Genomic DNA, 27,162 nt, shown 5'->3' on the forward strand with positions numbered 1-27,162 from the left:
ATTATATGTGTTACATTTTAATTTAATGCCTGCTACAGTATGGGTTAAAGACCAGCCCACATTCGCCGTTGGATAACTTCACTGTGGGTGATGGCAGTTTGTCCTTTCACAAGGAGCACATCTGCTCACAAGCAGGTTTCCTTCAGTGTCTGGGACTCCTAAGGCAATGCAAGCTTTCTGACACCAAAATATATTTTTCTTTTAGTCAGTGTTTTTAGTTTTTAAGTCTGGTATTAGCCAAAAACTTTTTATAGCCAGAATTTTAGTAAAATCATATACTTAATTATAGGAGCTTTCAGCCAGCCATCTTCATCCATTGGTCTGTTAGTAAATCCTTGACATATTTGTGCCCACCACAACATAGGAGAATGGCTCGGCCCACTTCAGCCATAGGCTAACTTCACTGTGAGTGACAGCATTCCGCCCTTTCACAAGGAGCGCATCCACACTCAAAGGTGATCCATTAAGTGTCAGAGGCTACTATGGCAAAGTGTGATTTTTAGGATTAAAAAATGTTTGCTTTCAGCCAATGTTTGTTAGATCTATGCAGGCTCAGCAATTACCCAAAAACCATGCACGCAAAAGCCATGACCACAAATGGCAACTCAAACAGTGCCACTGTGTGTCACATGGTATTAGGTCCCTTCACACAGTCAATCAGTGAAGAGCAGATATTACACAGTGGAAGGGAAAACAAGCTGGAAACCACTGCCATTAAGTGGTGTGAAAACACCCCAAGACAGCACCAGCTTCAGCAAGCTTTTTAGGTTGAAGCCTAGCAGACAGTGCAGCTGGCTGGTTGCAAAGGCATATTGGGCACATTCTAAAATCATCCCTATGGATACATTGTGCCTATTGCTTAAAATTAGCTTTGTATTTTTCTAACTCACATTTGCTTGCTTTATGTGTTTTAGGCTGTATAGCATGTCTTTGACCCACTGGTGGAGCAGATCCTGTTTACAACCTCTCTGACTGGCTTCCTGCATTCCTCCATAAGTGCCTGCTTTTAAGAACTCTTTTGTTCTCTTACATGAGTCATTCCACGAGACTACATGTCTTTTCAGTTGTCACCCTTAAAAGCTAGTTCTGGGAGCAGTAAACATGATGTATTTTTTAAGAGGTTTCCTGCCTCCTATCTTTCTTCTTGCCTGATTCTGCTTTTCTTTGTCAAAACCAGTTCATCAATCTGGCAAGCTTGTGAGAAACACTGTTCTATCTACAGGCTTGTTTATTTTGGTCAGTGCCCTTTACAAATAGCATAACTTAATCATCTTCCACAATTTCACATCCAGGCCATAGGCGCTGGAAGTAGGTGAATGGGGGTGGCTGGAACACCCCCAAAATAACAATATTGGATTTCAGAAGTAAATGAGCAATAAACAGGCCTTTAAATTTTGTTTTTATCTTACAACATTTGCTGTGCATCCAAAGACAGAAGTCAAATTTTAGGCTGTGTCTTCCAGGGGTGGTTGGTGTTCAAATTTTCTTTCTCTGACTACAAAGTGAGAGGATTTATGTGACAATCGTGTTGGGTACTGAGGGTGGGAAATGCTGTAGGATGTTATTCTTATCTAGCAAACGGCTAAGTTTAAATGCCAGTAAATGAATTATACAAATGTTTCAGAATACTGAAATCACAAATGAAGCACATTTTTGTTGCAATTCTGAAGTGTAGTAGAAACAAATATTTTAATTTGATCAAAACAAAGCAATACAGTAGGTGATGCAGACTCCAGCACATTATTGTTTGTGTGCTGTATTGTTTTTATCAGTAAAACTGTATGTCCGTGTAAATGTAATGGTAATTTTAATTGAAAATGTGTTGTCTATAATAGCAGTGCGCTACCACACCATGCATACTACACTCTACGCACCACCAATCTGTGCCCTTCTACTCTACGCCACTCTACTCTGTGCCACTTAACTTAATGCCACTCCAATCTACACCACTCCACTCTGTATGCCCCTTTACTCCACTCTACACGGCGCCACTCTATGCCACTTCACTCTCACTCTACAACATTATACTCCTCTACTGCACTCCCGTCTACAGCACCATTCCACTCTGTACTCCACTCTTCTCCACGAAACATCACTCTGACACTCAAGCCACCCTACACTACAAGACCCTTCTCTACTATATAACACACTATGCCACGCCACACCATGACATTCCACTCTTATCCATTTGTACACCATTCTACTCTACGACATTCCACGCCACTTTACTCCACTCTACACTGCGCCACTCTATGCCACTCCACTCTCACTCCACTCTACAACTCTATACTCCTCTACTCCCATCTACAACACCATTCCACCGTGTACTCCACTGTTTTCTACAACACTCCACGAAACATCATTCTGACACTCAAGCCACCCCACACTACAAGACCCTACTCTACTATATAACACACTACGCCACTCCACACCATGACATTCCACTCTAATCCATTTGTACACCTTTCTGCCCTATGGCATTCCGCACCACTTTACTCCACTCAGCACCACTCTGACACTACTCAATTCTATACCATTCTACTCTGTACCACTCTATGACACGACTCCACTCTACAACACTCCACTCCACTTTAATCCAAGCCACTTTACTCCACTGTTTGCTACTCCACCAGTGGCGGTTTCTTCTCAAGGGCATGGGAGCGTCACCCCCACCTGCTGTGAGACGCACAGGAAAAAATAAAATGGCAATGAAAAGATTTCTTTGCCATTTTATTTTTACCGGTGTGCGCAGCGCACACTGCATTAGTGCCAGCCCAGAGACATGCCGGGGATGTCCTCTGCTGCTGATTGGCAGCAGAGAACTGAAGCAGGGCTGACTGGACACTCCAAAGTGCGCATGTCACTTTGGCAGGCTGATTTGCACCGGCCAAAGTGACAAGTGCACTTTGAAGCTCTCCACCCAGCTGTCTTAAGACAGCTGGCTGGAGACCAAGCACAGGCCTCCATGGTTTGAAGGAGCGTCTAGCCACCCCACTCTATCAAATCCAAGTGCTTCTCTCATGTTTATTAACAGCATGAGAGCGGGGTCTGGATTGGTTAGAGGAGCTCTTCATGCATCAGAGAAGGAAAGAACACTGAGGAAGACGTGCAGCCTGTGGGTGAGTGCCCTACTATTTTATTTTTTATTATTTGAAATGTGTAATGCATGTAAGTGTAGTGGTTGTATTTTATTTTGTAGTTAGTGTTATGTTTTTATTTGGGCTTTTGGAGGGAGGTGGTATTTTATTTTGGGCTCTTGGAAGGAAGGATGCTTCACTTTGGGGTTTTTGGAGGGAGAGGGTGTTTTAATTTGTTTTTTGGGGAAGTGATGGGGCACTTCACTCGCCCCACCACTTTCAAAGGGTACCAGCTGACCCTGTGCTACATGCTATTGCGCTTTACTCTACTCTACGCCACTCCATTCTACAACACGCTATTCACCTCTGTAACACGCCACTCTATACTACTCCACTCTACACCACTCCTTTCTGTGATACTCTACGCCACTCCATGCCACTTTACTCCTTGCCACGCCACTCTTCCAGACTCTACCCCACTCCACACCACTACTCTACGTCACTCCACAACACTCCACTCTACAACACTCTACTCCACTGTATGCCACTTTACTCCATTCTACGCCACTCTACTGGACGCCACTCCATGACACTCTATTCTAAGCCACACCACTCTGCTGTATGCCACTACACCACACCACTGCACACTATGGCACTCTACTCCACTCTGACACTCTACAACACTATTCTACTCCACAACACACTTCTTAATGATACTCCACCACTCTGTCATTCCATAACATTGTACTTCACACTAGGACAATACTCTGTCACTCCACTCACTACTCCACTGTGTCGCTCCACAACACTCTACTGTATGTCACTCCACAACACTCTATTCCAGTCTACGCCACTCCTCAACACTCCACTCAGTGACAATGTTCTCTGCAACACTATATGATACTCCACTCTCTGCCACTGTACTTCATTCTAGTCCGCCACTCTGCCACGCGATACCACTACTCTACGTCACTCCACTCTACGCTACTCCACGCCACTCCTCTCTTCCCCACTCCATTCTACGACACGCCACTCTACTCCACAACAGTCCACTCCACGCCACTCTCTTCTTTGGTACGTTTAGCCATGCTGAACAGCAGACAGGCTGATGTACAACTTTGCTATAACACATTGGCAAAGCCAATAGCCCTTGCATATGTGAGACCTATTGGCTTAGACAATAATTTTTGTCTTTTTGAAGAGCGGGTTTGGTTGGGGGTTTGGGGGGGAGGTGCCTTTTAGCTAGTTCTCAGCCTTCCCCAAAATACCGATGCCCTCTTTACATAGTGAGGATCTTTTTTTGTTGTTGACAAAACTGCATTCCAAAACAAGCATGACAAAACCAAACAGCTGGTGGACAACAACATATCTATTGGCTTTGCTAGTGCTTGTTTTTCTTCTGAGGAAACGCAGGAAAAGTCTACAGTAGGTAAACAACAGATCCATACCTACTTATTTTGTGACTTGGCAAAAAAAAAAAGTCAGATGCCAATCTCTGCGTGTTAGGTATACACCTCTCTCTAAATCGTTCCCTCGGACGGTCTCAGATATTGCTCCCACGTGTGGTCCCTCGAGCCTGAAGTCACAAAGGGTAACTTTGGTGACAAACCACAGACAGCGTCACATGGATGCAGCGACATTCCTTTTGCGACGGGGTTTGGGGCAGGTCCGAGGCGAGCAGCACAGTGAGGTGTGGTGAGGGCAGCGGTCGCCACCAGCCAGGGTTAACAGGGCGTGTTTCAAACAAGCCCGCGTCGCCAAGGAGAACAGGGAAGGACGCTTGTGCCAGGGAAACAAACCAACCCCCAGTGTGCGTGCGCGAGGGGCGCACGACCTGCTGCGCTCAGGGGGCTAGGGCTGGCACGGCGAAAGACCACCCTGCAGAAACCTGCAAGGGGGCGATGCTCCCCGGAGAATGAATGTGCCGAAGACGGGAGGAGGAGCTGGCGAAAAAAAAAAGTTATGAGCAAGTTTTCAAAGTGCAGGAGAGCGGCAGGTCCGGGTGCTGGAATGTGTCTGGTGCTGGTGGTCGCTGCAGGGGAAGACTGGTGTAGCAGGTGCTTTGTTCGCCATTGAGAATGGTGTCTGAGGTTTGCAGCGGAGCCAGGCGACGAGACAGCCCCGTGCAGCAAGGGAAGGGTCCATCATCTGCCGATGAGATCCTGGCCTTTGGGGGGATGTCGGCGCTGCTTGAGTAATTATGAGCCCAGTGCAACCTTTTGGGAAGCTGCTTGTGCAGGCCGAATAACTTCTCGACATTGCCAAATGGCAACCAAGGCATCTCCCTTGCATTTTGCAGCTCGCAAGGAAGACGTTTTGCAGTCCGTGGACCAAGGCGCATCCCTTGGTACAGCCACACTGTAGCCAAAAAATCTCAACACATTTGATGAAGTGACCGTGTTTTTACTCATCCAAAACAGTAGCGCACTGAGACTATTTAACATAAATCGGGGGTGCGCTAGGTATTTCAGGAGCTTCACCTGCTGGGTAAAGACATTACTGGCACCATGTCGGGGGTGCAGGGTGCCGGGGTGCGCAGCATCCGGACCTTTCAGTCGAGCGAACAGTACCTCTTCGCCATGAAGGAGGACATGGCGGAGTGGCTGAAGGACCTCTACGAGCTGGACATTAGCGTGGACACCTTCCTGGAGGTGCTGGAGACGGGATCCGTACTCTGCCAGCATGCCAACAACATCACGCGGGTGGCGGCAGAGTTCAGCGCCGAGTACCCGGCCCTGGCAGGCAAGGTGCACCTGCCGCGAGCCCGGCTGAGGGTCAACAGAATGGCCCAGCCAGGAACCTTCCAGGCGCGTGACAACGTCTCCAACTTCATCCAGTGGTGCCGGAAGGAGATGGACATCACAGGTGAGGGGTCACTCCCGGGGCGTCTGTTGTATGTGCATTACGCGCCTGAGAACCCATAGGATTAGGGTCATAGGCGCTGGTAGTAAGGTGCCGGGGGTGCTGCATTACCCCAGAAATAATCACGCCGGAGTTCAGAAGGTGATGGAGCAAATGTAAATGTTTTTCTTTCGTCACATTTGCTGCACGATAAAAGATAAATGTCATATACCAGGCTATATCTTCTTATTCGGAAACTGGAGTATACGTGTACTTCTCTGAGAGCAAAGTGCGAGGGTTTTCTATAAGTGGTCTAGGTGGCAATCCTCCTGGGGCACAAGAAACGAAAGGAAAGCATGCCAGGTGTTTTCAGACACACAACAACATTTAAATATAGGGAAATAAACTATACACTTATTTGAAATTATATCCATGATTAAGAAAATACAAATAAAGCACTTTTTTGTAATTCTGAAGTGTGATGGAAACAGGAATTTTAATAGGGTAAAAAGAAACCAAGATGCTTTACTTGGTGATACATAAATGACAAATATACACTGAAACCCGATTTCCCCACATAATGCCTTTTCTGCTGTTTTTGTACGACTCTTGTATGTTTCACACACCAGATAAGTTCAGTGTTATAACATTAATGGCAGCACACCCATTCTAAAAATTGTTCCAGCGCCACAGCTTAGAGCAGGTAAGCAAAGGGTATAGAAGTCCAAGCTTCTTGCTATCTGATTGTCTGTTTCAGAACGAAACTCAATTTCCGGACAAAGAAAAAAAAAAAAAGAGTCCAAGCTTCAGTCTCTTACAGAGCAGGTACAGCAGACAGTGCTGCATGCTTCCCTCAGAACAGGCAGGCCGTGTGTTGCAGCAGTGCAATCTTCCATCACTCACTCAGAGCAGGTACAGCAAACATCAGTGCTGCATGCTTCCCTCAGAACAGGCAGGCTGTGGGTTGCAGCAGTGCAATCTTCCATCACTCACTCAGAGCAGGTACAGCAGACATCAGTGCTGCATGCTTCCCTCAGAAAAGGCAGGCCGTGGGTTGCAGCAGTGCAAGCTTCCTTCACTCACGGGGTAGGTACTGCACAGACCCAAATGATGCATGCTTCCCTAAGAACAGGTAAGCCACAGGTAGAAGCAGGGCAAGCTTCCATTACTCAGAACTGTACAGCATAGACATCTGTGCTGTATGTGACCCTCAGCTTTGGTAAGCTGCTAGTTGCAGCAGTTCAGGCTTCCGTCAGCCATCGCACAGCCACTGCACAGACACCATAAGTGAAAGCTCCCTCACTCACAGAAAATATACAACTTAGGTAGGAGCAATACCACACACACAAAAGCATGCAGACATCATTTAGATGTGGAGCATACAAAACAAAAACAGCGTACACTTACATCACATGCATGAACACACAACAAACCAGGGTCGGCTTTAGGGTGATGCGACTGGTGCAGCTGCACCTGACGCTGACCTCAGGGAAAGGCGCTGTTTTCAGAAATAACTTTTGTTTTGAGAAGCACCTGCTGTTTTCTTGTATCCAGCAGTTTTCAGGCAACAATAAAAATGTCAAGATAAGGCAGCTGATTAATTTTCCTGATGGAGAGAGATCAAAGTTTTGCCTGGAGGCAGTTTTGACTCAGCATAAAGTAGCCCAGAGGGTTAATATGCCTGCTGTAAAAGAACATGTACCATGCAGAACACAGAACGGTATTCCTCATCACTTTGTGTAACATTTCCGATAGGCTGATTTGCACACGTAAGATTCTTTGTCTGTATAATGTGTGTGTGGTGTAAAGTGCTCCGACACCCTGGGGTTGGTATGAGATGAGTGGCACTGTTGGAAGCAGTAATGCGGGAATCTGTGGAGAAGTAGGTCATCTCAGCGTGCACAAAAAAAGACTGTCGCACCAGGCGCTTCTAACTCTAAAGCTGGCCTTGCAACAAACTATAGAAGTTGAACGGGCGTGCTTCGAAAACAGTAGTAGAGGGGGCTATCTAGCATAAGAAATATTGATTGATGTCAGTGGAAGTGATGTCACAGTCTTACCACAGCTTCACTTTAAAGTCATTGGTCCTGTTTTACATTGAAAGCTGAGGTACAATGTTTTCTTGTAGAGCATATGTATGAAAGTATGAATAAAACATATATTCATATCTAACCCACACACATACATCTGCATGTTGTCCATGAATGCAAAGCAGTGGATATTTTTGGCAGTACACAAACTCAAAGACTTAAACTTAAAGAGTCATGCGTGAATTTAAAGACATTCAATAATTTGCGTTTTCTAAATAATGAACAAGGATTATTGTTATGTAGTGCTAACTACTCCTAAGTGGGGTGCTGAATTGCTTGCTTATATGAGTAGCATGCTACACCATGTAGGGTGTGTGAAGGGAAGGATGGTGTTTCTTTTATCCTGTTAGAAACTGGGTCTTTTGCTGGCAGAGGTATGTACCCTGTCCAAGTAGGGACCACAATCCTAGTCAGGGTAAGTCGCAACACAACCTAAATTATCCTGTGGTCGCCCTCTGGTAGCTTGGCACAGAACAGGCAAGCTTAACTTAGAAAGCAATGTGTAAAGTATTTGTGCAATACCTCATACAGTAACACAGTTCACAAAAAGACTCTACACCAAGTTAGAAAACTAGAGAATATTTATCGAAGTAAAACAAGACCAAAATGACAAACATCCATCCAGTGGAATTCGAGATATGAATTTTTAAAGATTAAATGTGAAAACAGTGCTTAGAAGTCCCCAGCGGTCAAAAGGTTACTTGAGGTCATGAGGGACCAGTGCAAAATTCAAAATCCAGGCCAACCGCAATGGAGGGTAGGCTGAGCTAGAGAAACCACACAGGGTCTGCTGAACAGTACCTTAGATGGAGTAAAGTGTAGACGCTGAGGGCACAATGCCTTAATATTTACCATGCAGTCGCACCACTTTGTTGTCATCAGGCTCCATGGAAGTGAATGCAATGCTTTGTTGTCGGGCTGTGTAGAGCATAGTCTGCAAGCCACGCAGGATGTGAATCTGCTGTCGTCGGGCAGCCACTGCGTCGCCATCTGGGAGCGATGTGCCGATTTTTCTCCCGCACTGGAGGCGTTATGTCACTTTTTGCAGAAAGCAGCTGCGGAACCCTCTCCTGAGGCCCAGAACTTGGAGGGGGCACCTCAGGCAAGGGTGAGAATCACAGAGAGCAGAGTCCAGCTGTACCATGGGAGTTATAGGCAGTGTTGATGTTCCTGAGATTGCAGGAGAACAGGGGGGAAGCCTGCAAGCCATTGGAGATCACTCTGGGAGGGAAGAGCCCTTCCAGCAGGGTCAGAGAGCCGCAGGCAGCAGGGCAACCAGCAGAAAAGCAGTCCTTCCAGAAAGTCCAGTCCAGTCCTATCAACAGCACAACAGTTCTTCTAACAGAGGTTCAGTTCCAGAAGTGTCTGATTTTAGGGGGTTAGAGGCCCACTACTTATACTCAAAAGTGCCTTTGAAATGGGGGAGACTTCCAAGAGTGGATTTGAAATGCACCAGTTCCATTTCAGCCCATTCCTGTCTGCCAGGTTGTCTGTAGGGTGGGGCTAATCAGTCTTTTGTGTGGGGTCAGGCCATTACCCTTTGAAGTATGAGAGCCACTCCCATCCTCCTGCCCATGAAGGCCCATCATTATGCAGATGCAGTTGGTTGTCCTTTGTTTGTGGCTGTCTGGATGAAATGCACAAATGTAGCCGTCACCCAGCCTAGTCCAGACCTGTAATGGAGATAGGCTATAAGGCATACAGAGCAGTAAGAGCAGATAAATGGCTACTTTTTAAAGTGGCATTTCTAAAACTGTAATGTTAAATTTGACTTTACCAGTACAGAGGACCTATCACTACCATTCCAAAGATATGAAACATGATGTAGCTGTTCCTTTCTGATCATGAATTACAGCTTACAAGTATATTAGGGAATTCCCAATGCTGGCTTATGAGAGGAGTAGGTCTCACAAGAGCGAACACAACTTTGGGAGTCTTTCGCTACCAGGATAAGTAAAACTTAAAAGTACATGTCCTGCCTTTTAAATACACTGCACTTGACCCTGCCCTGTGTTTCACATAGGGCCTACAGTAAGGGGGTGACTTCTGTGCAATAAAAAATAAGTTTAAGGCTTGGCAAGGGGTTTTAAATGCCAAGTCGAGGTGGCTGCACAGACATGCTTTGCAACGACAGGCCTGAGACATGGTTAAGGGGCTCCTTCTCTGAGTGCCACAATCAGTGCTGCAGGCGCACTAGCAGCATTTACCTTACAGGCCTGGACACAAATAGTGCACTTAATTAGGGACTTATAAGTAAATTAAATATGCCAGTTGGCTAGGAGACAATGCTATCATTTTTAGGGGAGAGAGCACAAGCACTTCCGCATTGGTCAACAGTGGTAAAGTGTGCAGAGTCCTAAAACCAGCAAAAACGACATCAGAAAAATGGAGCGGGTCTAACATATCCTATCTGGGAAGTGTTTCCGTGTCGTTTATGATGACCACCTAGGTGTGGCATGTTATGGGGCACATCACATAGCAGTGTGTTGACTGAGGATGTGTAAGAGACAGATGCACAGTTTTATGGTTTTCAGCATGCTGGTAGCTTTGAACAGCACAGGAGGTCACTTTATGGTATTTCGTATAATGTAGTCTACTTAGCTGGTAACTTCACTGGGTTGTCCAATCTATGACTTGGTCTATAGTTTTGGTCCTGGGCTGGCATGGTTGGAGGGAGAGAGAAGTGGAGAGATTTCTTGGGATGGGCTTTTTTATTATCATCCCATATCTGTGTGTGTGAGATGTAAAGAAGCAGTCAGGTTGTGTAGATATTGGGACCTGCAGTGAATGAACCATATTAAAGACCTCAAAAATTATCCAGTAATGTGTGACAGATCTCTTCAGTTATTCCATGCCTGTTTATTTGGTGGTGTTTGTTTTTTTTGGCTGCACAGTGCTGGTGATGGACAACCCACATAGCAGATATGTTTTGCAATTTTAATAGGTGTAAGTTACAATGTGTTGCTGAATATACCAGCCATGGAAATAAATGTTAACTAAGGAATGCAGACATTTCTCAAGAATCTGTCTACTCTTAAATTTATATTTTTAACTAATCAAGATAATGTTTTATGATCACTATGAAGTGGCTTCATAAAAACAACTGAACATTTTCAAAGAAACATGATTTTTTTTTATTTAAGTTTAATTTATTTCGTTTATATGTTTTCCACATATTAAGGTGTTATTACGACCAGTTAGAAAGGATTCGAAGCGTCAAAATTTTTCAACAGGCGTGGTACTTGGTAGTTATATGTAGTTATTTTGAAAATCTACAGATTTCATGGAGCAAATATAAGGTGTATTTTTGTTACCTGTTTGATGTTCATGTGCTTGATTTATACTGGTGGCTTTAACCAGCATAAAAAACGACACATTCCCACACTGGTGAGGGATGTAAAAGTCAATGATAGGCAATTCCCTTCTCCCGGGCCACTCTTAAAGCTAAGGATGATGGCAGACGCGAGGATTTAAAACACCCTGTAAAGCTACATGTGATGTGCGTGCGATGGGACAGGTGTGGTAGTGGGTCACATGGAAGCTGATGCCACAAGTTTGAGTTGAAAGAGAAAGCAGCACCTCTGCGCCCCCCTCGACCCCAGGAAGGGACAGACGGCTTCCCCTATCTAAGATTAGTGGGGGTACTCCATTCACTTGTGTCCACCCCACCTTGTGCTCTGCATGTCGAGCATTTACAGTGCAGGCAGCAACACTGCACACTCGTGCCACACACAACGGATATGGAATGAGTCATTTTAATCTATACATCCCTTGCACATTTAATAGGTGCAAGTAGAAGGCAGCCATGCCAGTTCAGCTTGCACACAGGAGTTATTCCGCAAAGTTTCCACAGAATTAAGAACACATGCAGCACAAGCAGAATCAGTGCACACACAGCATGAAAGCACTGTCAACTACACTTCACTCAGAGCAGGTACAGCATGGGCAACAGCAGTGCAAATTACACACATGCACACTACATCAGTGCAAGCTTTGCTTACAAATTCATCTACATGTGCTTATCTTATGTTCAGAACAGGTACATCAAAGGCAGCTGAACTGTAAATCTCTAACATACAGTACACAATTGGCAAAAAATAATAAATGGTGGGACTAATTAGCGATGGCAGTGTGCAACTCATGTCTTCATCCTATTGAATCCTACTATATTTTTGGCTTTGTTAGTAAAGGAGCAAATACGCTTTAATGTTCCCTGTATTTGCTTGGGGGACATTCTTAATCACCAAGGTCCTGATATGCAGAGCCATTTTGCAATTCCATACTCGGCAGTTCGCAAAATCAAAGGGTTCTTAGGTATGTTTTAAAGCCATTTTGTGAGTTGAAAAAGGAAGTTGTGTGAAAGACGTGTTCTCTCCTAACTACAATTCGGTATGACATGTATCAGTGGGTTGTGTTTGCAAACCTTTGAGTACTTACTTACAGCTCAATGGAGGTGATAATTGATTTGCAAAGGGAAAGGTGTCCTCTTAAGGCACTTTCCCATTTTTGAATGGTGTTAGGTGACCTGGGGGCGATATTCGGGGGACCACTGCCTGTTAATTTCCAGCCACCTACCCCTCTCCAAAGATTCCCAAACAGGAAAAATCGTGTTTTTTTGTTTTAATGTCTGCACCCGTTCCTTTAATGAACACAGGATGCTTTACAAATAATCCCATTTGGAAATGTGAACACATGCATGGTGGTCTGTTGTTGCTTGCAGGCCACGACCCCTGTGTTTTTTTAGCCACCACAAGGGGTTGCAAATATCAATCTGCTTAATTAATGCTCTATAGGCAGGTAATTCTGTGACCTTCTGCGACTGGAGATTTTGCAGTGCGACCTATTAGTGTGATTGGTGGCATCGCACAACCATAGAAAAGTTGCATACATTTGTGTGCAATTTGGGGCTACTTTTTGTGACCTGTCTATGTATCTTTGGCCCCTAGTTAAAATATACTGTATTTCTGCATGTCTTTGCCCCTCATATATAGTGTCATGCCATTTTTCTTCTTCATAACTCTTATTTTTTAGAGCTCGCAATTCGAATATATATATATATATATATATATACATATATATATATATATTAATATATTAATTAACTGCAATAGGTTAAGCACTCACTGCTTGTATCTGTATGTGATTTGTCGGTCAGATTTAGAACCTAACATGATTAACTCAGGTCCCGCTTCTTAGTCACAATCTATGCTAATGAGATGTGTCCCATTTAAGATACAGAAAATCTAATTTTTTGTAATGCCAGAATATCAGTCCCAATATGTGACCTACAAAAACAGTAGGCATATCCAACAACTTTATGTATTTTTCCAGTGTCCAGACAGAGAGTGGATCTTCATTTAAAGACCATTGAAGGATTTTTATTTTTTCAATAGACTATTTTGAATTCCTTCCTTTCGGGTGTGATGTGGGTAATTGATTCAAGGACATCATGGTTCTGGATTCCTGCATTGGTAAAGCTACCACAAGACATTACTGACATTTTTTTCTGCGACCCCTACAGCATTGAGCGTGTTTGGTGCAAAGTTGTGAGCAAGAAATTGATGGTATCTCCGCTTCCTGGGCAGCCTGATAGCCCTACAAGTGTGAAAGTTAGGGGCATGTGCTGTGTGTTCTGTTTCCTTATCACAGCCACATTGAAAGTGAAGTGTACTGTGTGCCGCCTTAGACTGGCTTTGTTTTCTATGATGGACCAATCCATGCATTCTCCCAGTGGTTTGAGCTAAGCACAGTACCATCATAGTGACCGTGGCCGGACTGACCAGTCCGCCACTCTGACATTTTCCCAGCAGGCTGCAGGCTCAGGGCTGCTTTCACACCTGGAATGGCTGCCTGACCCATGTATGTCCCTATAACCCCATTGTAATCTAGGCCTTTTACTGTGAGAGGCTAGCATGGCGTTTTTTGTCACTGATGATTTTCGTTGAATGTCTACTCATGTGCTTTCTACTTTTGATTTTGGGCTTGGGAACCGAGCCTGTGGTAGAGTTAGTGATGGACAGTGAGGCCGATCTACATATAATGGTATCCTGGAGATTAAACTCAACCCGCATTTTTGTATTTTTCTCTGGATGGCCTGTGATTGGCACTTCTAGCCCACGCAGCTAGGAGAGAAAGGATGGGGTACAGGGTAATAGAATCCTCTTCTCCAGGGTCCCCTCACACTCTCTGCTAAGAGGACATGAGGTGGGACAACAAGAAAGCCTACGAGTGAGGAAAAGTCTTACTTTCACAGAACAGTCAAACCACTCTTGGAAGGAAAATCCTCAGACAGCTCAGAACTAGAATGGGAGAAGTACAACGAACCTCTGATGGAACAAGTAAGCAAATATATATTATTTCAGTTTATGGTAAAATTGTTGCTATAGAGCAACTGTTAAAATAACAATCACTTCTTTGTGTAGTTCTGGGTAAGCTCCGTCATCACATTCTTTCGATACTTTAGCTGCTATCTTCCATTTGTCCCTGTCATTGTCAAAGTGACAGATGCAACCGAAGATGCAACGTACCCGCTGGATCCCTCACGCAGCATCACTCTCATCCAGTCATTGGTCCCCTCTCTCTTTTTCGGTCAAGGATCCAGAATCCTTGCTGTTTCTAAGACCATACATTGCTAATAATAATAACAATAATAATGCAATTTATGTAGCACATAGCTGCTTCAGAGAAGCGTTCCAGCACTCAGCAGAATTAGAAACCCTATGGCACCTGTATTTAATATCACTAGAAAACTAATGGAAAATAAAGTCTTTATTAGCTTTTAAAAATAGATACAGTAGAAGCCCTCTGCAGGCCACAGGAAGGTCATTTCAAAGTTTGGAAAAAAGGTAAGCAACGGATCTGCCACCTTGAACATTTTGGGGACCCGGAGCTGCATAAGGTTGTTGAATCTAAGACATCTGGATTGTTCGTAAGACTTGAGTTTTTTCCTAATATAGACAGGACCTTTCTGAAAAAAGGCTGTTCATGCAAAAAACGAATGCTTTACATATAATGCATTTAGGCACTGGTAATCAGTGCAGCCATTTCATATGTGGGGTTGCTGACTGCTGAGAAGGAATTCCAAGGATCAGTCAGGCTGCTGCGTTCTGGACAATCTGGAGCCTGTGAATCAAATAAGCAGGAAGTCCCAGGTACAGAAAATATGTATAGTCCAATCTTCCAATCGCAATGTAACTACAGCATGGACAATGGTCTTCCGAGTGTTATGCAGGACCAGATTGAGCATTTTTGTTAAGCCTTGAGTTCTATAAAACTTACTGATGAAATATTTTGAGTTTGGGGTATCAATGAGGTATCAAATTTGATGCCAAGATTTCTTGCTAAAGTAGTGGGTGTGTGTTCAGACCATAGTTCTTCAGGCACCACTTGATTGCTGCTGGGCAGCCCTTACGGCCAAAAAGAAGAATTTTGGTTTTAGCTTAATTTAGCTTAAGTCAATGGTTGTCCATCCATTCGGATACCCCTCACAAACACTGTTTAAAAGTTGTAAAAACTTCACAATTGTCTTCATGAAATGCTGAAGTACTCTGCTATAATAAACTTTTCATTTAATTCAGCTACTTCAAGTAGGGCTGAGTGTGTGCTAATTCTGGGGTGGAAACCTAGCTGTGAATCACGCAGAAGATTATTTGATTCAAGGTAATCAGACAATTTCTGGTTATCCCATTTTACCAAAATCTTGGAAATTGCAGGTAGAAGTGAAAATGGTCTAAAATTACTCTGTAGGGTCGGATCTGCTTTAGACTCAACAGGGTAGTAGTAATGTTCTTTGGTACTATGGCAGTTCTCAGAAATTATTCAGAATATCATTTAAAAATGTGTTATTTGACACAGATATTGAATATGAAATGCAAGGAGAGCAGGGATCTAGTGGGGACCCAGGTTTGCAATTGTTTAGTTCCTTAGCATAGATTCCGAAGTAGAGGGTGTTTCCATAGTCAAATCTACTTGTGATAAGAGCCTAGGTGACTGTCCGTCTGGTGTTAACTGGGATCCACTTGAAAATCTTGCATACCTTTCACAGGATGTGGACGCATGATGAGGCAACGGTCTTGATCTGTCTGCTCCTGAGGAGGTTGGTGTCCAGGATGATCCTGAGGTTCTTGGCATGATCCATATGGGTGGTTGGGGTGCCAAGTTCGGAGTGCCACCAAGAGAGGTCTCAAGGGGAGTGGTTTTTGCCGAACATAAGGACTTCAGTTTTGTCTGCGTTGAGCTGGAGGGAGTTGTTTTTCATCCAAGCAGGGGCGTTGCTCATGCAGTTGGCAAAGTTTGCTTTGGTGGTACTGCTTGAGTCAGTAAGGGAATGGATGAGCTGTGTGTCGTCAGTGTAGGATACTAAGTTGATGCTTTGGGCTCTGATGATATCCGCAAGGGCGTCATGTAGACATAGAAGAGTGTTAGGCTGAGCGACAATCCTTGAGGGACTCCACAGATACGTTTCTTGGGTTCTGAGGTGTACTGGGTAAATCTAACTTGTTGAGTTCTGTCCGTGAGGAAGGGGTAAATTTACTTGAGGGTCTGTCCTCAGATACCCAAGTGCTGAAGCTTTGTGATGAGTGAGTTGTGGGAGACCATATTAAAAGCTGCAAAGAGTTTGAGGAGGATAAGTGCAGCTGTTTCTCCTGGGTCGAGGATCTTTACGATGTCATTGGTGACTGCAATGAGGGCTGTTTCTGTTCTGTGGTTGGTGGGAAAGCTAGATCAAGAGATGTCTAGGAGTTGATGAAGTTCTAAGTGGTCTGCGAGTTGGGTATTGTTGGCTTTCTACATGACTTTAGTTGTAAAAAGGCAGGAGTGTGATGGGTGTGTAGATCATGATTTTGGGGTCTGCTGTTGGTTTCTTCAGTAGGGCAGGATACAGGAAGGTGGCAGTGATTATGTTGATGATAGTGATGATTGCAGGGTAGATTATGGTTCTTCCAAGGTTTCTTATGAAGTGGGGGCATGGGTCTGAGAGGGCTTCTGAGTAGATGGTATTTATCAGGGAGTAATGTCTTCATTAGAGAGCGGTTTGCAGTTGCTTATCTTCTGTTTGGCAATAAGGGAGGTGTTCTTCTGGGCATTTGTATCGGTATGCTGTGGGTCGAATGTGTTGCATATCTTGGCAATCTTCTGTCTGAAGAAGTTTGAGAGGTTGTTGCAGAGTGCTTGGGATGCCATGATGTAATTGTTAGCAGCTGCAAGGTTGGAGAGCTCCTTGACAGCAGTAAAGAGATCTTTGGCATTGGGGTTGGCTTTGAGTCTGAGAGTTAGGGCCTTTTCCTTTGTGTCTTGTAGTTGTTGGTGGTAGAGGTTGTGGGCGACTTTAGATGTGAATCTTGCGATGGTGTTTTTGTCACGTTTCCATTTTCTCTAAAGTTGTTGGCAGTGGCACTTGGACTCCCTAAGGTCGTTTGTGTACCAGCTTGGTAGTTTGTTGTTTTTTGAGGTCTTGTTTTATGGTGGGCGTGGTGCAGTTGACGAAGTCCGTGAGCAATTTATTAAAGAGCTTAATGTCGACATTGAGGTTACTGGTGTGGTTGGATGGGTGTTCCTTTAGGGTCTCGGTCTAGTTTTCTTCAGATATTTTACCCCAGCATCTTGATGGTGCTTTGGGTTTATCTGGTGGGGGGGCTTGTTAGGTGGGTATCTTGAAATGTATGATTTAGTGTTTGGACCATATGAGTCTGATCGTGTGGGTCGTGGTGATCCGGTTGCTGGGGAAGAAAATAGGTTTGAGGATGTGGCCTGCTGTGTGGGTTGATCCTTGGACTAGCTGGGTGAGTCTGATGTTGCTAACGCTGTCGAAGAGGGCCCTGGAGTTGGGGGTCTGTGGTTTCTTTCAGGTGGAAATTGAGGTCCCTGAGGATGATGTATTTGGTTAATCTGATGGAGAGGGGATCAACAAAGTCTGCAATGTGGTTAAAGAATTTCGCTTGGGGGTCCGACAAACAGTAGGCGAGAGTTCCCTTACATGATGATTTTGTAGTCCGTTTGTATTTTGAATTGGAGATGTTCCATGAGGTTGGTATCCAAGTACGAGTAGGTAGTGCAGTCAATCATATTTTTGTAGATGATCACAATTCCTCTGCCTGGTTTGTGGGTTCAGTCCTGGTGTATGATTTTGTAGGTGGGAGGGATGGCTGCTGTGATTTCTGGGTTGGAGGCAGTGTTGAGCCATGTTTCGGTCAGGAAGAAAAGGTTGAGTGTGTTGCTGTTGAGGAGGTTCTTGATTTCGGTGGATTGTTTCCGGAGGGATCAGATGTTGAGCAGCATGGTGGACAGCAGCCGCGGCCCGTCCTTTAGGGCGGAGGGGCCACTCCCCCCCCCCCCCGCTTTGCCCCTCATGAAGAGTGCCTGTCAGGCTGAGCAAAGGTCAGCCTGACAGACACTCTTCATGTTCAGCTCAGGCAGCCAGGAGTGAGACATGTGCGATTTGTGCATGCTCCCGGCTGCCTGAGCTGAACTTTGCTCGGCTGAAGAGATCACAGCTCCTATGGGTGTGACCTCCTCGGCTCAGCAAAGGTGCCTCGAGGCCCGCCCCCTCGGTGATGAGGGGAAGCGTCACCCATTGACTCTGACCTGGGCTCTTCAGGTGTAGGCCCTGAAGCGCCCAGGGTGAGTGTCAATCAGTGACACCCCGTCACAGAGTGGGGTGGGTTCAGAAGTCTCACTGACCCCATCACACTCTGTGGCGATGTTGGAACTTCTGCCTTCCCTCGTTGGCTGACCTAAGGTCAGCCGGTGAGGGAAGGCAGCAGTCCCAACCCTCCTGGGACCTCCGAGGCTGAAGGTAAGTGTGTGTGTGTTTTCAAATGAATGTTTGGTGCATGTGTTTATGTTTGAATGTTGATGAGTGTTGTGAATGGATGTGCGTGCGTGTGTGAATAAATGAGTGTGATTGTGCTTTCCGCCCCCCCCCTCCTAAAATTACCGGCCGCCACTGGTGGGATGGTGGTGGTAGCATGGTTCGGTTGTTTAGAGGTAGTGGTGTCTGCGTCTGAGGGGTCACAAGTGAAATCACAATGGGTGCATGAGAAATGACCTACCTTGGTGTTGTGGGATGCTCAGCAGCAGTGTGTTTGCCGGTGTGTGGTGTTGAATTTGCGGAGGAGGAGTAGTGGTGGTGTTCCTTGCCTTTGGTGATGGCTGTGACTGTGAGGTTGTGTTGGATGGTCGTGGGGCCAGGGTTCCTGGCACTGGACGCTGTTCAGGAGCATACAGGAGCAGAACGGTGAGCAGGAAAACCTGGGCAGAAAACCTGGGCAGCGGCTGTGTCATTTGGTCAAACGCCTGCGGCAACTGGATCAGGCTGCAGCAAGCAGGAAATAGAGGCCACTGGCAAGTGGCAGGCTAGGTGCAAAGGTGCTTACTAATGCATTCAGCTGACATGCAACACTTCTTTAAAAACCAATAAATGATTACAACCAAATGTTTGTGACGAGTGTGGAATTTTGCAAACCAACCTATATATCATTAGAATCAATAGAATGATAAAGTTCTGACTCATAGTGGGTCACAATCCAAACTCCCTCATCAATATTAATGAGCTAAGGTGCAAATTGTGACTAACTATGATTGGTGGACATCACGGATGTTGGCTTGCTGGGGTCATAAGACTACTATGTCAATGATAGCGTTTTATATATGTATTTTGTGTTTAATTCTGCCTGTTCTTAAAGGAAATGGGCTGTGTTAAAAAATGTTTCAACTTTTTAAAAGTTTTTTTGATATTAGATAGTGGTCCCCTGGACCTCCCTCCCCCCAAGGAACCTTTTTTGACATTCACAAAGGGGAAGAGGCCCAAGAGGGCCCCATCCCTTTTAGAGAATGGGTTACCATACCCACTTAGTGGTCGTTAACTTTTCAATGGTTTACAACTGCAATTTCGGTCAGAAACCATTGAACCATGTGTATAGGAATTGCTATTTGAAATAAGTGCCTGCAACACGTCACAAAAGGCTTTGTACATTTTGCCCACAGTTGGTACAAGAACAACCTGCACAATCTGCTATTATCTCAGATTCAGTGGAGCATAAAGGACTTCAGGGGCGATTTGACTTCTTGAGATAATTAGACATTTACTTGCAGTGTTCTTTGGCAGTCCTTTGTGTGACCTAAGAACCCATCATCTCAACTTTAACCTTTGGAACAGGATCTTTTTTTCCCACTTCTGTCAAGTCTTGGCCTTATTTTCCTAAAACGTTGGCTCTGATTTTCAACATTGAAAGGAATCTGCAACTTTAGAAGTCTCCAGCTATCGTGCCTGCTTCTCTTCCGCTTATTATTTCCACCAAAGTATCATTGGGACCACCCAGCTGTCCTCTTCTTATAATCCAGCCCACTATACAGGCTGCGGTACCCCCTAACCAATTTTCTGCTGAGGATATGGAGAGCTGGAGAACAGGAAAGGTTTATTCATGTGTTGCCTCTGTGTGTATGGTGCTAGAATAACTCCTTAACTGCCTCCTAACCGGTCAGATACTTCGTTAATGACCCTTTTATTAGATAGGCTTTAGACAAACTCACAGAATAACTGCATATTAATTGATATTTGTTCAAAGCAATTTGGAAACATTTGGAGTCTGTGTGAAGTTTTTATCTTGAAGCGGAGGTTGGTATTGGGATAAAGTGGTCGCATGACTTGCAGCCTCAGGATTAAGTGAAGGTTCACGTCCGTGAACCTCTGAGAGATTCTTCTCATTTGAGGCTGGAATGAAATAGGTGTCTCCACTTAGAATTAAGTAACATGCAGCAGATATGGGCATGTAAAGGCTCATGTGGTAACTAGTACATACTGCACAGTGAAGGTTCTTGGGACAGTAACAGGTTCGTTGCTGGATTAACATGTTTTTGGTTAAAGGGAGCTACCTACAGTTTGCCAGATGTTCAGCTGTCATCATTTTCTGCGTCACCCACGCGTCCTCCTTCCACGTAAAGCTGCAGAATATTCACTCTAGACTGGCACAGCAGCTGACTAGCTCTCCCTACCGAGAGAAAGGTCTGGTGGGCTCTCTTTTACCTGTGTGAGCAGCAGAACTCTGGAATTTTCTCACCTACTATGAAATTACAATTATGCACAACAATGTTTGATAACAGGTTGAAAGGGGCACGTGTATGATCATCTTCACTACATGAAGCACAATGGAAGGATTATCTCTGCAACCACTGTAAATGTAAAATTAACCTGGCATATTAAAAAGGTTTGATTGTTGGTGTTATAGTGTGTCTAAGTAACCACTCGGTCATTTAATAAACCAGCCCGAAGAGATCAGTGTGATGGGCGAATAAACTTCAAGAGCAGGGGGTACTGTTCACTCTTCTGTTGTTAGGAGATACGGATAGTAAATCTTCATTATGAAAAATGTGAAAGCCGGACATAGCTACCATGATAGTCTTATATTCCACCGTAATTCTGGTAAATTATTTCAAGGTAGCACGCTTGAATACCTAAAGAAAATAAAAAATTCAGAGTGGGAAATATATCTAAAAGTATGTTAAGACCTACCTGTTTCATTGACCTTTTCTGTGGTGTGTTTTTGAGATCACCTAGAACGTCAATGTGAGTGGTCTTGCAAACTTCAGGTATGCTCACTGTGGCATTAAAGCTGTCCTTGAGAGAGAATTCAACCGGACAAGGGATTATGCAAACATGTTGACCATGAACGTTTCCAAGTAAATGATATGCGTCTGACAAGACAATGCTAGACGTAAGGCATGTTCTAGGGAGATAACGCACGTCCCAGGATTCTCAGTCCGCACCAGGATCTGCAAGATGGAGGGACTCATTTACAGTTTGGTGTTCCAGCTGTCATCTTATTTCCCCCAAAAGTGCCATTTGCAGATATGACGGGATTTGGTTTAGGGTTAAAAATGTTGTTAGACCTGACAGCCTTAGGGTAGTCACCCCTAACTTTTTGCCTGCCTCCCTCCACTTTGTGGATACTGTTTTTGCTGGTTTTTAGACTCTGCGCACTTTACCACTGCTAACCAGTGCTAAAGTGCATATGCTCTCTCTCTGTAAACATGGTAACTTTGGATCATACCTGATTGAACTATTTAATCTACTTATAAGTCCCCAGTAATGTGCACTCCAGGTGCCTAGGGCCTATAGATTAAATGCTACTAGTGGACCTGCAGCACGGATTGTGCCACCCACTTAAGTAGCCCCTTTTCCTTGTCTCAGGCCTACCATTGCTAGGCCTGTGTGGGCAGTTTCACTGCCACCTCGACTTGGCATTTAAAAGTACCTGCCAAGCATAGAGCTCCCCTTTTTCTACATATAAGTCACCCTTAATGTGTGCCCTGGGTATCCCCTAGAGCAGGGTGCTGTGTAGGTAAAAGGCAGGACATGTACCTGTGTAGTTATATGTCCTGGTAGTGTAAAAAACCCTCAATTCATTTTTGCACTGCTGTGAGACCTGCTCCCTTCATAGGCTAACATTGGGGCTGCCCTCATACACTGTTGAAGTGGCAGCTGCTGATCTGAAAGGAGCAGGGAGGTCATATTTAGTATGGCCAGAATGGTAATACAAAATCCTACTGACTGGTGAAGTCGGATTTAATATTACTATTCTAGAAATGCCACTTTTAGAAAGTGAGCATTTCTTTGCACTTAAATCCTTCTGTGCCTTACAATCCACGTCTGGCTAGGTTTAGTTGACAGCTCCTTGTGCATTCACTCAGACACACCCCAAACACAGGGTACTCAGCCTCACTTGCATACATCTGCATTTTGAATGGGTCTTCCTGGGCTCATGAGGTTCCTGAAGGGCAATGGGGGGTAGCTATGTGGGGTTATGTGCCGCCATTGGGGAGGGACACACTTCTCACATTGGATCCACCGGATCAAAACACATACCCACTCCAGAAAGCCACTTTACTTGCCAAGTTTGGGCTGACCCCTGAGGGATACCGTCAGAGGTTCAGGGACAGCACCAAACAAACCACACAAACATGGGTAGATTTCTTTGATTTCTCTAGTAAGGCACTGAATGGATGGGTGCGGGGCAACAAATCCACGCACAGACCCGGGACATCTGGTAATCCCCGCGATCCACGAAAAGAGACTGTCTGCGCGCCGGAAAACGACGCCCGACTTCCCCGCGTGGAAAAGAACGACGCAAGTCTTTGTGTGCTGAGGAGAAATCGACGCACACACCCTTTTTCCACGCATCCCTTTTCCTGTGGCCCTCTGAGGAGATTTTCCACCAGAAACCAGGTACTTTGTGCTTGAAAGACACTGTATTGCATTCTAAAGACTTAAGACACTTTATATCACTTTCCTGTGATAGTTCTACAATTTTCCATTGCATCTTTATTCTTTTTGACCTACAATTATCCTGATAAATATTATATATTTTTCTAAACACTGTGTGGTGTACTTTTGTGGTGTTATATGGTGGTATTGTATGACTTATTGCACAAATACTTTACACATTGCCTTCTAAGTTAAGCCTGACTGCTCGTGCCAAGCTACCAGAGGGTGGGCACAGGATAATCTTGGATAGTGTGTGACTTACCCTGACTAGAGTGAGGGCTTTTGCTTGGACAGAGGGTAACCTGACTGCCAACCAAAAACCCCATTTCTAACATTGGTGATCAGCGGTGAGGATAGGACTTGTATTTGTGCAGTGACATACAGTAGCTAAGTATTTCACTACCTACCCACAGTTGAAGGTCAACTTGGTTTTTATCTCTTTTTGAAAATCCGTTTTTTTCCTGACAATTTTCAAAAACTACTCAACATGTCTCTGACTGGGTCTCAGACAGGGGACTTTGACCTAGTCCAGTTGGATACATACACGGTCAAACAACTAAGAGGATTCTGCAGGGCATTAAGGGTACCCACCCAAGGGGCCTCCAGAAAGGAGGACTTTCAAGTGGCGCTGAGGGCCTGGGCAGAAGCCCATTTAGAGGATGACGAGGAAGAGGAGCCAGAAAATGGCCCCTCAGAAGGATTTTCACTATCTATGGATGGTGTTACCACTGCAATTGTGCACCCTTCCAGACCAGGGAGCAGTGTCTCCATGCAAAGCCTGACCGCAGAGGAAAGGAGAGAGGAAAGGGAGTTCCAATTGCAAATGGCAAAACTGAAAATTGAGGCACAACAGGAGGAGAGGAGGGCAGAAAGAGAAGCCAAACAAGCTGAGGCTGAAAGAGCAGCCAAACAGATTGAAGCTGAAAGAACAGCCAAACAAGCAGAAGCTGAAAGAACAGCCAAACAAGTGGAAGCTGAAAGAGCTTTGGCTGAAAAGAAACTATTGTTGGCTCATGAACTGAGTCTCAAGGAGCTGGAGATCAAGGCAAGACAGTCTGAATCCAGCAATAATGGTGGCAGCATACAGACAGGACCTGCTGGAGAAAAGAAGGTTCGTATACCCAAAAATGTGGTGCCCAGTTTTGTGGTGGGAGATGACATAGATAAATGGTTAGCTGCTTATGAAGTTGCACTAAGGGCTCATGAGGTTCCTGAAGGGCAATGGGGGGTAGCTATGTGGGGTTATGTGCCGCCATTGGGGAGGGACACACTTCTCACATTGGATCCACCGGATCAAAACACATACCCACTCCAGAAAGCCACTTTACTTGCCAAGTTTGGGCTGACCCCTGAGGGATACCGTCAGAGGTTCAGGGACAGCACCAAACAAACCACACAAACATGGGTAGATTTCTTTGATTTCTCTAGTAAGGCACTGAATGGATGGGTGCGGGGCAACAAAGTAGCAGATTATAAAGGTTTATATGACTTGATCCTGAGAGAGCATATGCTTAATGTTACTTATACCGATTTGCGCCAGCACCTAGTGGATAGTAAGCGGACTGATCCCAGGAAGCTTGCTGAGGAGGCGGACCTCTGGGCTAGCACCAGAGTGTCCAAAAAGGTACCTGAGGGGGACTCCCACAAAGGTGGTCAGGGTTCCCAACAGAAGAAAGAGGGGGGAGATAAACTTACAGATAAGGAACTCTCTAAAGGCCCCCAAAAGAATTCCCAGGGAGGGGGTGGCAACCCTTCCTTTTCCAAATTTGGGAAAAAGCCAGGGACATTTGACAGGTCAGGAAAATCTAGCCCCAAATGCATGGAGTGTTACCAGTATGGTCACTATAAAGGCGATCCCCAGTGCCCCAAGAGGGCACCGTCCACTACTGGACAGGTCCCTGGGTTGACTAGTGTAGCGCTCGGGGGGGAGATGGACCCAGATAGCTGTGGGGGACAGGTAGAGATTTCCCTAGTGTCCCTGGGAGAAGGAGAAATGATGTCCAAGGTCCACATGCCTAAAAATACTTCCAAGTACCGGCAGTGGGTCCTCATTGATGGGCAGAAGGTGGAGGCTCTGCGTGACACAGGAGCCAGTATGACTACTATCAAGAGTCAGCTGGTGTCCACAGAGCAGATAATCCCTAATACATTCCACCAGGTCATAGTCGCTGACAATCGCGAGAGTCACCTACCGGTGGCTCGGGTTCCCTTTGAGTGGGGGGGGGTCTCTGGTACTCTGAAAGTAGCTGTGAGTCCTGCCATGCCTGTAGATTGTCTGTTAGGCAATGATCTAGAGCATACTGCTTGGAAAGAAGTAGAGCTCAGATCTCACCTGGAGATGTTAGGGTTACCTGAGTGGGTCTGCATGACCACCCGGTCCATGGCTGACCGAGAGGGAAGTCAAGGGCATCTGGAGCCTGGAACGATGGCCCAGAGAGCTGCCAAGAGGAGGGACGAGGGGCGCGGGAAACCGGCCCCAGAAGTTCCCACAGTGGCTGACGGGGCTCCTGAGGAGGAGACTCCCGAGCCAACTGGGGAAGACATTGCCACCCTAGGTGACTTACCTGAGCTTGCTGGCTGGCAAGTTGAGGGTGGACCCACCAGGGAGGAATTCTGCAAGGCGCAGAAAGAGTGTCCCACTCTAGAAGGGTTGAGGAAACAAGCCTTAAACCAGGCAGCAGGTGACGCCTCTGGCAATCACCACCTATATTGGGAGAATGATCTCCTCTACAGTGAGCCTAGGGTTCCGGTCTTTGGGGCAGCATGTGTGCTGGTGGTCCCCCAATGTTACCGAGCCTTCCTACTGGGTCTGGCTCACGACATTCCCCTGGCAGGACATTTGGGACAAGACAAGACCTTCAACAGGCTTGTCACCCACTTTCACTGGCCCAAAATGAGGACACACTCAGACAAATTCTGCAGGGCTTGTCCTACCTGCCAGGCTAGTGGTAAAGCAGGAAAGAGGGTTAAAACCCCCCTGATTCCACTTCCTGTCGTTGGCACCCCCTTTGAAAGGGTGGGCGTCGACATTGTTGGCCCCTTGGACCCCAAAACTGCCTTAGGCAACAGGTTTATCCTGGTTTTGGTGGACCATGCCACCCGGTACCCAGAGGCAATCCCTCTGAGGACCGTAACTGCATCGGTGGTAGCCAGAACCCTGATGGGGATATTTACCCGTGTGGGATTCCCCAAGGAGATAGTGTCTGACAGAGGCACTAACTTCATGTCCGCGTACATGAAGCATCTGTGGGATGCGTGTGGTGTAACCTACAAGTTCACCACACCCTATCACCCCCAGTCTAATGGGCTTGTGGAGAGATTCAACAAGACCCTGAAAGGCATGATTGGTGGCCTCCCTGAGGCCATGAGGCGTAAATGGGACGTCCTCTTACCATGCCTTCTCTTTGCTTACAGAGAGGTCCCCCAGAGGGGGGTAGGGTTCAGTCCCTTTGAGCTTCTCTATGGGTACCCCGTCAGGGGACCCTTAAGCATTGTCAAGGAGGGATTGGAGAACGCTCCAAAGACACCCCCTCAGGACGTGGTCAGCTACATGTTGGCCCTCCGCAATCAGATGACCCGCTTCTGGAAAGAGGCCCAAAGTAACCTGGAGGCCAGTCAAGAGGTGATGAAACAATGGTATGACCAGAAGGCCACTCTGGTAGAGTTTCAACCTGGAGACAAAGTGTGGGTAATGGAGCCAGTAGAGCCCAGAGCTCTCCAGGACCGCTGGTCTGGCCCATTTGAAATAAAGGAGCGGAAAGGGGAGGCCACTTACCTAGTGGACCTCCAAACCCCTAGGAACCCCCTAAGGGTGCTCCACGTGAACCGACTAAAAGCTCATTTTGAGAGGTCGGAGATCAACATGCTTCTGGTCACAGATGAAGGAATGGAA

At 45.7% G+C, this 27,162-nt stretch overlaps 1 protein-coding gene across 1 annotated transcript in view; it reads left to right on the top strand.

The window, feature by feature from the left end:
- The first annotated feature begins 4,874 nt into the window (after positions 1–4,874).
- The window catches only part of GAS2L2 (growth arrest specific 2 like 2), a 148,288-nt gene continuing 126,000 nt past the window's right edge, over positions 4,875–27,162 (top strand). Inside the window, exon 1 of the mRNA XM_069226739.1 lies at positions 4,875–5,942. Within this exon, the coding sequence (XP_069082840.1) occupies positions 5,585–5,942 (358 nt within the window). The 5' untranslated portion in view covers positions 4,875–5,584. The remainder of the gene's footprint in view (positions 5,943–27,162) is intronic.

The sequence above is a fragment of the Pleurodeles waltl genome, chromosome 3_2 (genome assembly GCF_031143425.1).
Source record: "Pleurodeles waltl isolate 20211129_DDA chromosome 3_2, aPleWal1.hap1.20221129, whole genome shotgun sequence".
Classification (NCBI taxonomy): Eukaryota; Metazoa; Chordata; class Amphibia; order Caudata; family Salamandridae; genus Pleurodeles; species Pleurodeles waltl.